The sequence below is a fragment of the Rhinolophus sinicus genome, chromosome 9, assembly GCF_057876585.1.
Source record: "Rhinolophus sinicus isolate RSI-liver-muscle chromosome 9, RSI-T2T, whole genome shotgun sequence".
In the NCBI taxonomy this organism is placed as follows: domain Eukaryota; kingdom Metazoa; phylum Chordata; class Mammalia; order Chiroptera; family Rhinolophidae; genus Rhinolophus; species Rhinolophus sinicus.
In genome coordinates, this window is record NC_142509.1 from 34,239,473 (window position 1) to 34,252,135 (window position 12,663).

A 12,663-nucleotide genomic window follows, 5' to 3' on the forward strand; every position below is an offset into this window, starting at 1 on the left:
AGTTTCCAGCTTGCTGGCTGGATCTACCAATTCAGACCTGCAAGCTCCAATTGTGTAATTTAAATCCTTGAAATATGTCTCTTAATTAATTTTAGAAAATCCTACTGGTTCAATGTCTCTAGAGAAGCCTCACTAATAAACTGCACTAGCCCCATTTTCCAGATGGGGAAACAGGTCCAGAGAGATGACATAACCTTCCCAGCGCTGGCCCCTGAGCTGCTGAGGTGGGGCTTGAACCCAGGCCTGTGTCTTCATCGTCAACCTACATTTGGATTCCCCAGTTGTCCAGAGCAGGGGTGACTTTCCTGGTCTCACCGCCCAGCCAGGTGGGGCAGCAGGAGCGCCCCAACCCTTCCCCACTCACTTCTGTTTCTCTGCCTCATTTCTTTGCAGCAAAGTTTCTGTCAGGAGGGCTTTGCTGGGAATGCCTGGGAGGCGGCTCCCCTCGGTCAGCGTGAGCCCTGCTGGAGACGTCCCCTCTCTCTGCTCTGGAGGAAGAAAAAGAGGGAAAAACACCCATTGCTGAGAGCGGTGTGACAGCCAGAGCTGCTTTCTGCAACCCAGATCGATGGAAAGTGCTGTGAGAAGAATCATGCTGTGAGAAGAATCAATGGCCCAAACGCAGGGTTGGAGAGAGCACAGCTGTCAGGACCTACTGTCACCGAGGTCAGCTGGGCTGCAGCCATGGCGAGTGTGCGTGTGCGCAAGTCAAGTTCCCATTGCACCAGCCTCACACAGCACGCCCACGGGCTTCCTTTGCCCTCAGACGTGTTCCTGCCTCCTTATCTTTCTTTTTTAAAAGTTGTGGCAAACTATACATAACATAAAATTCACCATTTTAAAGTGTACAATTCAGTGACACAGTATAGTGCAACCATTATCACTAATTCCAGAACACTGTCACCACCCCAAAAGGAAACCTGTCCCCATTAAGCAGTCACTCCCATTCTCCCCTTCCCCAGCCCCTGGCAACCACCAGTCTGCATCCTGTCTCTGTGGATTTGCGTATTCTGGACATTTCACATAAATGCAATTGTAATACATGTCCTCGTGTGACTGGCTTCTCTCACTTATCATAATGTTTTCAAGGTCCATCCCGGATGCAGCACGTCGCAGACCTTCATTCTTTTTTACGGCTGAGTAATATTCCATTTTATGGCGAGGGCACATTGTGCTTTTCCATGCATCTGTTGACGGACATTTGGATTGTGCCCACCAGCTGGCCACTGTGACTAGTGCTGCTAATAAACTCTGGTGCACACGTTTTTGTCTGAGCACCTGTTTTCAGTTCTTTGGGGTATACACCTAGGAGCCGACGTGCTGGGTTACTTAACTTACTGAGGAACCACCCACAGTTGATGGCACACACTCAGAGGTTCAGTTGCCGATCGCCTCACTGCAGGTGCCCTGGCGCAAGGCCCACGTCAGGTCCACTTTTGCAGGCCTCATAGTAGCTCACCCCTAGGGATCTGTGTGTGTTTTTGGCACTAAATTTGTCATGGGGGGAGAGGGTGCTCAGGGGCCAGCCGTCAAGGATGGGTGGTTCAAGAATTCCAAAGTCCGGGCTCCTGACCTGAGGCCCTGGTGACTCAGTTGTTTTTCCCTGGTTGTTAAGCTCCTACTGTGAGCCTGGCATAGGAGGGGGGGTTGCAGAGTAAGCCCCTCGAGGGGCTGATAGAGTGGTCAGGGCCTGGCTCATTCACACACACATACACACACACACACACACACACACACACACACACGGAATTTTCTAGGTGCTGAGGCCATGGCAGTGAACAAAAAGACAAGGTTTGACCACCATGATGTAGAGTGACAAGTGTCCTCAAGGAGAGATGCAGCCTAGGGCTGAGGTCAAGAGCCCTTGGTCTGAATCTCCACTTGGCTACCTGCTGCCTCAGTTTCCCCATCTGTAAAATGGGGTCAATAACACCACAGGTTGATCCAGGAGACAGTGGGATGCTGTGTGAAAGGCACATGACCCAGAGCAAATGCTCTCAAGAGGCAGTTTCCACAACTGCTATTATTCTTACAGCGGGAAGTTCAAACTCCAGAGGAACCTCAAAGGAATGAATGACATTTGCTGGGGAACCTCAGAGGTGCTGACATACGCATATGAGCTAGGGCTGAAAGAACTGCCCAGTGCTGGCTTGTCAGGGAGGATGGCTGGAAGGGCATTCTGGGAACAGGAAGAGTTGGCAAAGTATTTTAATCACCATAAGTCTTCCCCAGAAGACCCTGCCCATGGTCAGGGACACAATAGGTATTCACTAGGAAAATGGAGGAACGTGCAGGGAAGCTGTGAAATGGGGACGGTGTGAGGGTGGACATTTCCTGAGAAGCAACTTTGTGTCAAGCTTTCATTTGACAGTCCTCAGCCCATTTTATCTTCCTGACAGGCCCAATCTGGCCCTCACCTGTTTTGTAAATAAAGTTTTATTGGAATACAGCCACACACATTCACATACATATTTTCTATAGCTGCTTTCACAGAGTTGAGTAGTTGCGACAGAAATTGCGTGGCCTGCAAATCCTGAAATATTTATTCTCTGGCCCTTTATAGGAAAACGGTAATCTTGCAGATCTCTGAGGTAAACCCTACTCATTCACCCCTTAGACAAGTGTCCCTATACCTGACTCTTCCCTTCTTCACAGCTTAATTTCTTCCCAAAGCCTTTCTCACCACCTGAAATCCTATATATTTTTACTAATTTATTGGTTGAAAACCAACCTCTCCCTCTAGAAGGTCAATGCCACGAGGGCAGGGATTTTTGTACCATTCCTGGCTGTGTCCCCAGTGCCTACGACAGTGCCTGAGTCACAGCTCAATGAATACAGAGGAATTAGATGGTCACCAATGGCTTTCGTGTGTATATTTTCTTCCCTGCTATGGCAACCTCCAACTTCACCTACCAGAGGTAACCACCATGCTGAATTTTGTTCATCATTCTCTTGCTTTTTAGCATTTTTAATCACAATATACGTATACCTAAACATTTTTAGCTCTGCTTGTTTCTTGACTTGTCTTTTTCTTTTTTTTTAACGTTTATTGGGGAATACTGGGGAACAGTGTGTTTCTCCAGGACCCATCAGCTCCAAGTCGTTGTCCTTCAATCTAGTTGTGGAGGGTGCAGCTCAATGGCCCATGTAGGAATCGAACCTGTGACCTTGGTGTTATGAGCACTGTGCTCTAACCAACTGAGCCAACCAACTGCCCCTTGACTTGTCTTACCTGGGGCTGAGACAGTGCTGTGTTCTCCATATCCTGCTTCCCCCTTCTCCTGGGCACACAATCAGACTACATTTCCCAGCTTCCTTTGCAGCATGGTGTGGCCACACGACTGAGTTTTGGACAATGGGATGTGGCTGGAAGTGACGTGTATGTCACTTCCAGGCCTCGACTGCATAAACTGTGGTGTCACCCTCCACATACTCGTACTTTCTCTGCCTAGTGGCAGGTTGTCAACATTCACTCTCATTCTGGATGTCATGTGTTGAAAATGGCAGGACCACCACAGCCTGGGTCCCTGAGTGACTGCGTGGAGCATCCCCTGCAATTCCCCTCCCTTCAAATATATTAAGCCTCTGGGATTTGGGATTGGTCTGTTTCAGCAGAAGTTACCTTAACTCATCCTACATCTAAAATGATAAAGTCAAGCTCCCCGTGTCCCAGCCCCCCACCTCCATCACCACCCAGGGTTTGGCTGCCAAAGAACCACAGATCACTGTTTATTATGTTCGTCCCACGAAGGCCTTATCAGTACCTTTGGGACCGAGGAGCTCGGGGTGCCTCTTCCACGAAGTGTGGAGGTCTCGCCGTGGCTGCCCGCTGGGGTCGAAGCTGGGGGGCTGCAGTCTGTCGTCTAGGCTGCGCGCCGCCTCAAACACAGGCACGGGGTCTGTACAGAGAGGAGGACAGGGGTGGGGGGCTATGAGGGCTGGGGGCACCCCGACTGAGGCCATGGGGCCTGCTGGCTCCCTCCACAGGGAGTAAGGGTGGGGGGACCATTCACAAGAGCTGCCTGGAGTTGCTATGATGGCTTAGGGGTACAGCATGGGCTGTTTCATGCAGGAGCAGCCTTCTCCAGGCACCTGCCCAAGGGAGTGTGTGCCCTTCCCATGGGCGTGGGTGTTCTGCCCAGCTGGGAATAGTAATAACAATAACTGTCACAATAATTGCATTTTCCAGATTCTATGATGCCATCTGTGGCGGCCATGAGATTGTGTCTTGCATGCCTTCAACTACAGGAAACGTCCCCGAGCAAGGCTCCTGCTCTGAAATCCATCAGTCTGAGGCCAGCCTTCTCACAGGCCTTTGCAGACAAGGCCAGCAGTCAACGAAGATGGAGACAGACTTGCTCCTGGGTACATGGGACCGCTCCGAGGGTGGAGGACTCCCCCACAGCCTTGCCCAGTGCTTCCTTGGGCTGTATGTGTTCTGGGTGCTTCCACCCAGTCCACTGTCTCTCCCAGCTCCCTCCTCATTTTCCTTTGCCTGCGTTTTCCCAATAGCATCCTTGCACATATAATCCTTGGGGTGTCTCTTAGTGGACCTGGATCAACATACTGTTATTTGTGACACATGGGGCTGATTAAATATTGGCTTTTATGGAAATGCTCGCCTGGAAATGCTCGCCTGGAAATGCTCGCCTCCCTATTTCCCAATAGCTAAAAAGTGAGGCACGTATAGGCCATTCAGCCTGGAATTCTGTTCCCTCTTCACCGTCATCTAGCGAACACTTCCTCTTTCTTTAGATCTAGAATCCAGCACCTCTTCTTGCAGGTGGCTTTGCCCAACTTCCTACATGGGCAGGTAATAAGAACACCTGGATAATGCCAGAGGTTGGTGTGGCATCTTTCAGGTTACAAAGCCCATCTATGGGAATGGGTTCCCAGGATGATCCCAGCATCCCCTGGAGGTTGGCTTGGGCCCAACTCATTTTCACAGAGGAAAGAAACTGAGGCTCAGAGAAGCCAGGTGACCTGCTGAAGAGTGGAGGTGAGATTTGAGTCTGGGTCTCTTTCTTTGATGCCACAAAGGCTTCCTGTCTCAGTGATGTGGACATTTCAACCTCAGTGGCCACGGGCCGGTGTTCATGGGGGCCCAGAAAAGCTCGGGCCTCCTCACTCCAGACCAAGGGGCCTTCCTGGGTCTGGTCCACAGTCCTTTTAAATGCACTGGAGCCCTGCCTCTTCCTGGTTCCTCCACCAGGGTCTGCCAGCATCCGTTTGGCCACTGCTGTCTGCTGGGGGGCAGAAAGATTAAGACCGGGGACACTGGAGTCCGATCCCTGGGTCTTGGCCTAATCTTTACTTGCTTCTCGGGATTGCTGTGTGACCTCGGCAAAAGACTCTCACTCTCTGTGCCTCACCATAAAAGTACCGGCCTCGTGGGGCTGTGATGAGGATTCAGGCAAAGTGCTCAACATGGCGCCTGGCAGTCGGAACAACTGGAAGCCCTTGTTATTCCTGCCTTTCTGAGCTCCAAGTCACACTGGTCTCCTCCTCTAAGTCCCTCAGATGCACATTCCCACCCCAGAGCCTTTGTGCAGGCAGGGGCCTCTGCCAGAACACCCTGCCCTCCCCTTCCACTTCCGGCTAGTTAGCGCTTACTCTAGTCTTTCAACTCAAATGCCACTTCTTCCCGGAAGCCTTCCCTGACCAGTCAGTCCTCCGATATGAGCTCTCCCAGCTGCCTGCACCAATCCTTCACAGCACTCACTGTATTCACAATTTTCACTGATTTGCAGGCCCATCTAATTAACACACACTGGACTGCAACTCCGCTGCACAGGGCTGGGACTGCCTATGTTTTGGCTCCCTCACTGGACCCCTTACGGATGAATGAAACTTGACACACAGTCCAACCCAATAAATATCTGCTGATGCTAGAAATGGGGTAGTGCCTGTACACGGCCTTCAGGTCTGGCTGGAACAAGGTTGCCTCTGCATTTTATCCCTCTCCTCCCGCCTGTTTTTTAGATGGGGGAGGCTCGGACAATGGGCGTTTGTGCTGAGGTAAGCAGGTGTGTGGGAAGGCCACCGTCTTTCCTCCATCAGCACTCCCCCCACGCCCCGTCATTAGGCAGGGCCTGCTCAGTGGGGCATGCCATTATGTCTCCCCGGGCTGATGTAATTATACATTGGCATAATTAACCCAGCAAGCGTATTAGGCAGGCCAGCTAAAAATTCATCTATAATTATTTGTTGTGTGCATGCTAATGAGTCCATCTGCACTGCCTTTGTACAACACGAACAAATTAATTTACAAGTCTGGATTTTTTAATAAGTTCAAGAAAACGCTTCCTATTGTGTCCTGGTTGTTGAGAAAGGGAGAAAGGGTGACGTGCATTGTCTGGGGTCAGGGAAGTTAGATAAACACGGGGGGTGGGGGAGCGCAGCTCCGAGCAGGCCACGCAGGGCCACACAGGGCTTCCTCTGGCTCCAGGGAGGTGGAGAAGGCCCAGCTGGCTGGCCGTCAGCCTGTCCAAGCCAAAAGATTACACTCGGGTGATAAAGGATGTCATTGACCCCATTCCTGGGCTCAGGGATTGACGTTTCGTTTTGCTCCAAGGCCCTGCGGGTCACTCCACGCTGCCTTCAAGGTGACCTCAGGTGGCCCCTGCAGAGGCTCGAGGAGCGGGGTTGGATAGGTACTCAGTACAGGTTCAGCGGGTTCCAAGGCTCTGTCTTTTCACCTTCATTTGCTGGTAGAGGTAGAATACGGTGGTTACATTCACAGAATCTGAAGTCCAGCTCTGGACTTCAAACACCTTGGGGACTTGAGCCTCAGTTTCCCCACTTAAAGTGAGAAAAACATAACAGTTCCTACTTCCCAGAAACTATTACTGGAAGATTAAAAAAGATCCTGAGTTAAAGAGACTATTTAAAAAAAAAAAAAAGATCCTGAGGGAGGCAGTATGATTTAAGGGCCTTTGGACAGTTGATTAACCTCTTGGAACCTCCATTTTCTCATCCATAAAATGGGCCACGTGTGTAGAGCGTAGTTGGGAGGACTGGGTAAGAGAATGTGCATAGAAATGTGCACAGTACTAGGTACACAGTAAGGCTTGCTGAGTGCTGACTGGTGAGACAAGGCAGGATTCCTGGTCTGTAGCATTCTGGGTACTGGCTGTCTGCACGGTGACATCCGTGGAGTCTCGGGACAGGTACGGCCTCATACATTCTCATCGGTCCCCAGGAGATGCAGCATCCAATAATTCTGCTTTGAGCGCCACTCTGGGACCCAAAGACTCCAGCTTATAAGGTCACACCGGGGAGGGTCCTATAAGGTTAATTTGTGCAACAGCCCCCACCCTAGTGCACAGATTGGGAAAAGTGGGGTCTGGTGACTTCCCTAAAGTCTGCCAGCGAGTTGGTGGCAGGGCTGAGATGGCCCTTGGGCCTCTTCTTCCCACACTCTACTACCTCCTGGCTCCCCAATTTGAGGGAGAAAGTGGAGGGGGGATTCAGGTGACTCAGCCAAAGTCAGGCTATGACGAATCCCCACTGCCGAGGTACTTTACAATGTTTTAGAATTCATTCAGTCTTCACCACGACACCACTGTGAGGCAGTGCTGTTGTGTCCCCAATTTAAAGATGGGGAAACTGAGTCACTTTCCCAAGGTGAGGCCCTGCAAGGTAGATGCTGCCATCTCCATTTTCCAGACAAGGAAATGAAGGCCCAGAGGACATGCCATGAGCCCAAGGTCACCTAGCTCAGAAGTGGCAGAGGTGGGAGTTGAAGCCAGGTGACTTCGCCATGCGCCATGCTGCCTTGAGGAAGGGCATGGGGGATTTCTTCCTATTAGGCCAGGAGCACGAGACTGAGGGCTCTGTTCGTGACCTTGCTGCCAGTTGCTGTGTAACCTTGGACAAAGCAATGGACCTCTCTGGGCTCCCCGTTTAAATTCCTATAACAAGCATATCCCAGTCACACAATCAACATTAGGCATCATCAGATAAGGATGGGGTCCTACTGACGCGAGTACTTTTGGCCCTGGGTCTATCCCTTAGAGCCAAGATGCTCAGGAGGTGTGATTATTAAACACCTTCACTGCAGAACTTGGCACAAGAGATGCAAACGTTGTGAATCCTCCAAATTCCCAAAGCCACCCTCAGATAAAGGGGGTGGAGCACTGGCTATGACATTTTCAGGGAAAGTCACTTAGGCTACCCGAGCCTCAGTTTCCCCATCAGTAAAATGGGCATAACAAGAGGCCTAGTGCACACAGTTGTGTAGGGGTTCCAGGAGCACGCTGAGTCCCCGGTGTACGGACTGAATTGTGTCCCTGCAAATCCGTATGTTTGACTCCCTTACCCCTGATGTGATTGCATTTGGAGATGAAACCTTAAGGAGGTAATTAGGGTTAAATGAGGTCCTAAGGATGGGGTCCTAATCTGATAGGACGGGTGTCCTTAGAAGAGCAAGACACACCAGAGCTCTCTCTGTCCTCGCACTGAGGAAAGGCTATGTGAGGACACAGCAAGAAGGCAGCCGCCTGCAAGCCAGGAAGAGAGCTCCCACCAGAAACAACCCTGCTGATACCTTGATCTTGGACGCCCAGTCTTCAGAACTGGGAGAAACACTCTGTTGTTTAAGCAGCCCCTCCTGCGTCTGCAGCTGGAACAGACCACTACACCCTGCTTTTTTCTCAGGGCTGCACTGCTGTCTGAGGCTCCTCCCACCAGCCCGCCCTCCCTCCCCCTCTCCCTTCCCAAGTGTGAGACCAGCATCGCCACCGGAAGGCTCTCCCTGCCTCCCGTCTCCCTCTCCTTTATCCTCCACAGGCACCCCTCCCTCCCAATAAATCTCTTGCACATCTCATGCTATCTTGGCGTCTATCTGCTTCCAGAGAACCCACATCAACACGTGACTACTCTTTCACCTCTCGGAGCATCAGATTGGAGCAGATTCTCCATCAGCACCTCCAGAAGGAACCAGCTCTGCCAACACCTTGATTTTGGGTTTCTGGCCTCTAGAACTGACAACATGAATTTCTGTTGTTTTAAACCCCCCCGTGTGCGGTAATTTGGTACGGCAGCTGCAGAAAACGAATGCACTATGCTCTGGAAGCTAGACGTCCAAAGTCAAGGTGTTGGCGGAGCCACGTTCTCTCCATCTGTTCCAGCCTCTCTCCTATCTTCTGGTGTTGCTGGCAATCCTTGGCAGTCATTGGCAATCTTTGGCAACCCTTGGCATTCCTTGGCTTGTAGTGGCATCACCTCAATCTGCCTGTCATCACATGGCCTTCTCTCTGTGTCTCTCTCCTCTTCGTACAAGGACACCCGTCATACTGGGCTGGATTAAGGCTGGTCTGGGTGCAGCTGCCAAAGGTGGTGGTTAGGTTCAGAGCAGGCCCTGGCGCTCCAAACACTAGTTTCTGGCTTTCATCCCCCAAACTCCAGCACCCATCCAACCTGGAGCAGAGGGGGCACCCACACCCACAAGCCTTGGGGCATGGGGCAGATGAGGGCTGAGGGCCTCCCACCCCATATCTTGAACCAAAAGCTCCAGGAACTTGATATTTCTTCACACCCACACCCCCCCGTCACATATGCCAGGTACTTTGCACATATTTATATCTCATTTAACCATCAAAACAATCACGTGAGAGATGGTTATCATCCAACCCCATCTTCCAGAGGCCCAGCAAAGGGAAGCCACTTGACTCAGGTCACCAAGCTAGAAAAGGGAAGAGCTGGACTGAAACCCAGTATGGTCCAAACGCGACACTGGTGTACTCGCATCACAACTTGTGCTGCATCCACCTGTCCCCAAAAGATCACCAATTTGACACTTGTTCTTATGTGGCTCAACGTCTTTTAACTTCATTATATTTAAAGGAGTATTTTGTTTCACTATTGTAAATAGATAATTGAGATCCCCTATCATAAACAGAAGGTGTTTTAACCATAAAAATAAACACAAAGAAAAATTCAAACAAGAAAACTGATGTTATTATCATTTAGTTAGACCCCACTGCCTGCCCAAGACCTGGAGCCTGAGGCCAGCTCTCCCTTGGTTAAAAGGCGCAATTCATAGGCGTTTACGACGCTCTCGAACCCGACTGAGACATCATCTAGAAGGAAGCAGAAAGGTGATACCTGGCACACAAGCTGTTCAAAGTTTCAGTGTTGTGCCAGGTACACCGAGGCTGCTCCCTGTGTCAGGTGACCCCACTTGGGGAAGTGCTGGGTCCCACTGAGTCCCCAGTCTCCAAAGCGACCCGTGTGCCCCTCTGGTGTCTGGCAAGCCTCATATCCCGGTGTCAGGACAAGTGACAGGACATGCCTACAACTCCACGTCTGGAGCCAGGGAGTCCAGGTTTCTGCCAGGCTCAGCACTTCCACCGGAAACCTTTTAGCTGAGACCCCCACTTCACTTCTGCAACATACAGACAGTTGATACACAGACGAGGGCAGTGGCAGCGGGAATCAAATGACCAGAGAGCCTGCCTGAACAAAAGCACCACAAACAGGGGACCCCAACTCAGAAGTGTTTGACTACAACACGTTCCTTGGATTAACTGAACACGCTGGCAGACATGGGAGACCAAATATGAATCACCGGAGGCGGCCCTGACAGGCGTGCAGGGAGGGCGAAGCCTGTGCCTTACCGGCATCGGCCTGCTCTTTATGCATTACCTGCTTAATAAAATGACGAATTCATTTCGGTTCCATTGGATCTAAGCCCTAGAGACTGCGGCCATTGGATTTATAACGTTTTCATACCACACCGGGCTTTCCCAGGGCACTGCCGGATGAGATCACCTATTCCATCTTCCACCACTAGCTGATGCTGTTGGTGTTTTTTCAAAAAGTGTCTAAGGGGGTTAGTGGGGGAGACTGGGAATCTAGGAGAAGCTGTCTCATTCCTCCCACTGTGTCCATCTGAAAGAAAGTGGCATTCAGAGCTTTTTTAGGAAAGCTGGAGCCACAAAGGCTGTCCGAGAGGCTGCTTAGAAACACATATATGCAGAAGTATGCATGCACCCCTCCAAAATACTTTGAGACAGAAGCCTTCTCCCATCTGGGCCCTGGCTCCGGGCGCCTGCGTGGGTGGGAGGCTCAGGCTACCCATGGCAGCAGTGAGAATTGCTTTGATCCTTTAATCTTAATTTTTCGACAGCAGATGGGGTGCAGGGTCTTTACACACAGCTGTGAGCGATATGTCCGTCCGCTCTTACTTCCCTCCATTGCCAGGGCCAGCTGCTTAGCAGGGGGCGGGGTTTTCCCGGCTTAAGCATGGACAGAAGGGCTGGAGAGGGTCCTCCTTCTTGGCACTGGGTGGTGACGGGAATAATTACACCAACAATAACAATGGCAGCCACTGTTTACTGAGCATTTACTATGTGCCAGACACTCAGCTAAGGACTTTACACTCTTCACCTCGTTTTATCCTCCCAGAGGTACCAGGAGGTAAGTGTGCTTTTCTGGAAGAGGAAGCAGAGGCTCACAGAGGGAGAGACAGTTACTCAAGGTCACTCAGCCAGGGAGAAGCAGAGCTAGGACTTGAACCCATGTTCACTCTAATAAAAATAAAGTTCCCATATACTGAGCTGCACAGAAAGTTCCGGGTGGGCAGGAACAGCATCTGTTTTACTCAGTATTATGCCGCTGGTGTTGAGTAGAGTGCCTGGTAAACAGTACCTCTCTGCTGTGTGACCTTGGGTAAGTGGCTTGACCTCTCTGAGCCTGCGTTTCCTTAGCTGTACAGTGGGGCAGGACAGCAGGACCTACCTCCTAGGGCGCTCTGCGTATCAGTGAACTTGTTTCTGGAAGGGATTGACCATGCTGCCCACCATAGGAAACAACGCAAAACAGTCCCACAAGGATGGCAGCTCACGCTTTAAAATCCAATTCAAAGGCTCCCCTTTCTGAGCCTCCTCCTCCAGCCATGCCTCCTTGGAGCCCTTTTTCTGCTGTGTGTTCTGGTTGTCCACAGGGCTCACAGCACATAGTAGGTGCTTTGAGATTGAGCTGACAAAAGCCATAGCTGAAATGCCTGTCCTCTCTTCTGAAAGGGAATGGCAGCTTAATGAGCGCCTACTGGATACCAGCATGCTGGATGCTTTGATTTAATCCTCCTCCAACCCTTATCTACCAGGAGCAGTACAATTCAGACAGGTAGACATGGGGAAAGGACATTCGTGGCAGAGGAAATGGCACGGGCAAGGGTGTGGCAGGAAATGGGGGGGACAATGCCTTCTAAAGTTCTCTACCATCTTTGGGAAAATCTGCCATCACTAAGTTTTTTCTTTTTTATGAGCTTTTTATTTCTTTTTTTTCTCTTTTATGTTACCCTTCGGTGTTCCCCGGACCCCTACAGGGCCAACTGAGCAGAGGCATATGAGGAGAGAAAGAAAGGGAGGTGAGGACAGGCAGAGACAACGATTTCTCATTATATTTATTACACTGACATCCTTATTTCCTGTCTGTGAAGGTGGCGTGTCCACTAGGTGGCGGTACAACTAGTCATTTGGGATCAACACAAAGCTCAATTCTTAACTTCGTCTCACTACTCTCACTAACGTGTATTTCAGATGGTTCACAGATTCCAATTTTTAAAAATTAAGATCACAAAAGTACTACAAACACTATAACCTTGAGGTGAGAAGAGGCTTGTGAAATATGACATGAAATCCAGAAGTCATAAAGCAA

General features: G+C 50.5%; 1 protein-coding gene across 7 annotated transcripts in view; it reads right to left on the reverse strand.

Annotated features, from left to right (window-relative positions):
* CUX2 (cut like homeobox 2) overlaps window positions 1–12,663 on the reverse strand; it is a 231,475-nt gene that overhangs the window by 34,468 nt on the left and 184,344 nt on the right. For all 7 annotated transcript variants that reach the window (XM_074321133.2, XM_074321129.2, XM_074321131.2 and 4 more), the window contains 2 exons: window positions 3,765–3,899; window positions 365–488 (listed from right to left, as the gene is read on the reverse strand). In XM_074321133.2, the coding sequence (XP_074177234.2) occupies window positions 365–488; window positions 3,765–3,899 (259 nt within the window). The remainder of the gene's footprint in view (window positions 1–364; window positions 489–3,764; window positions 3,900–12,663) is intronic.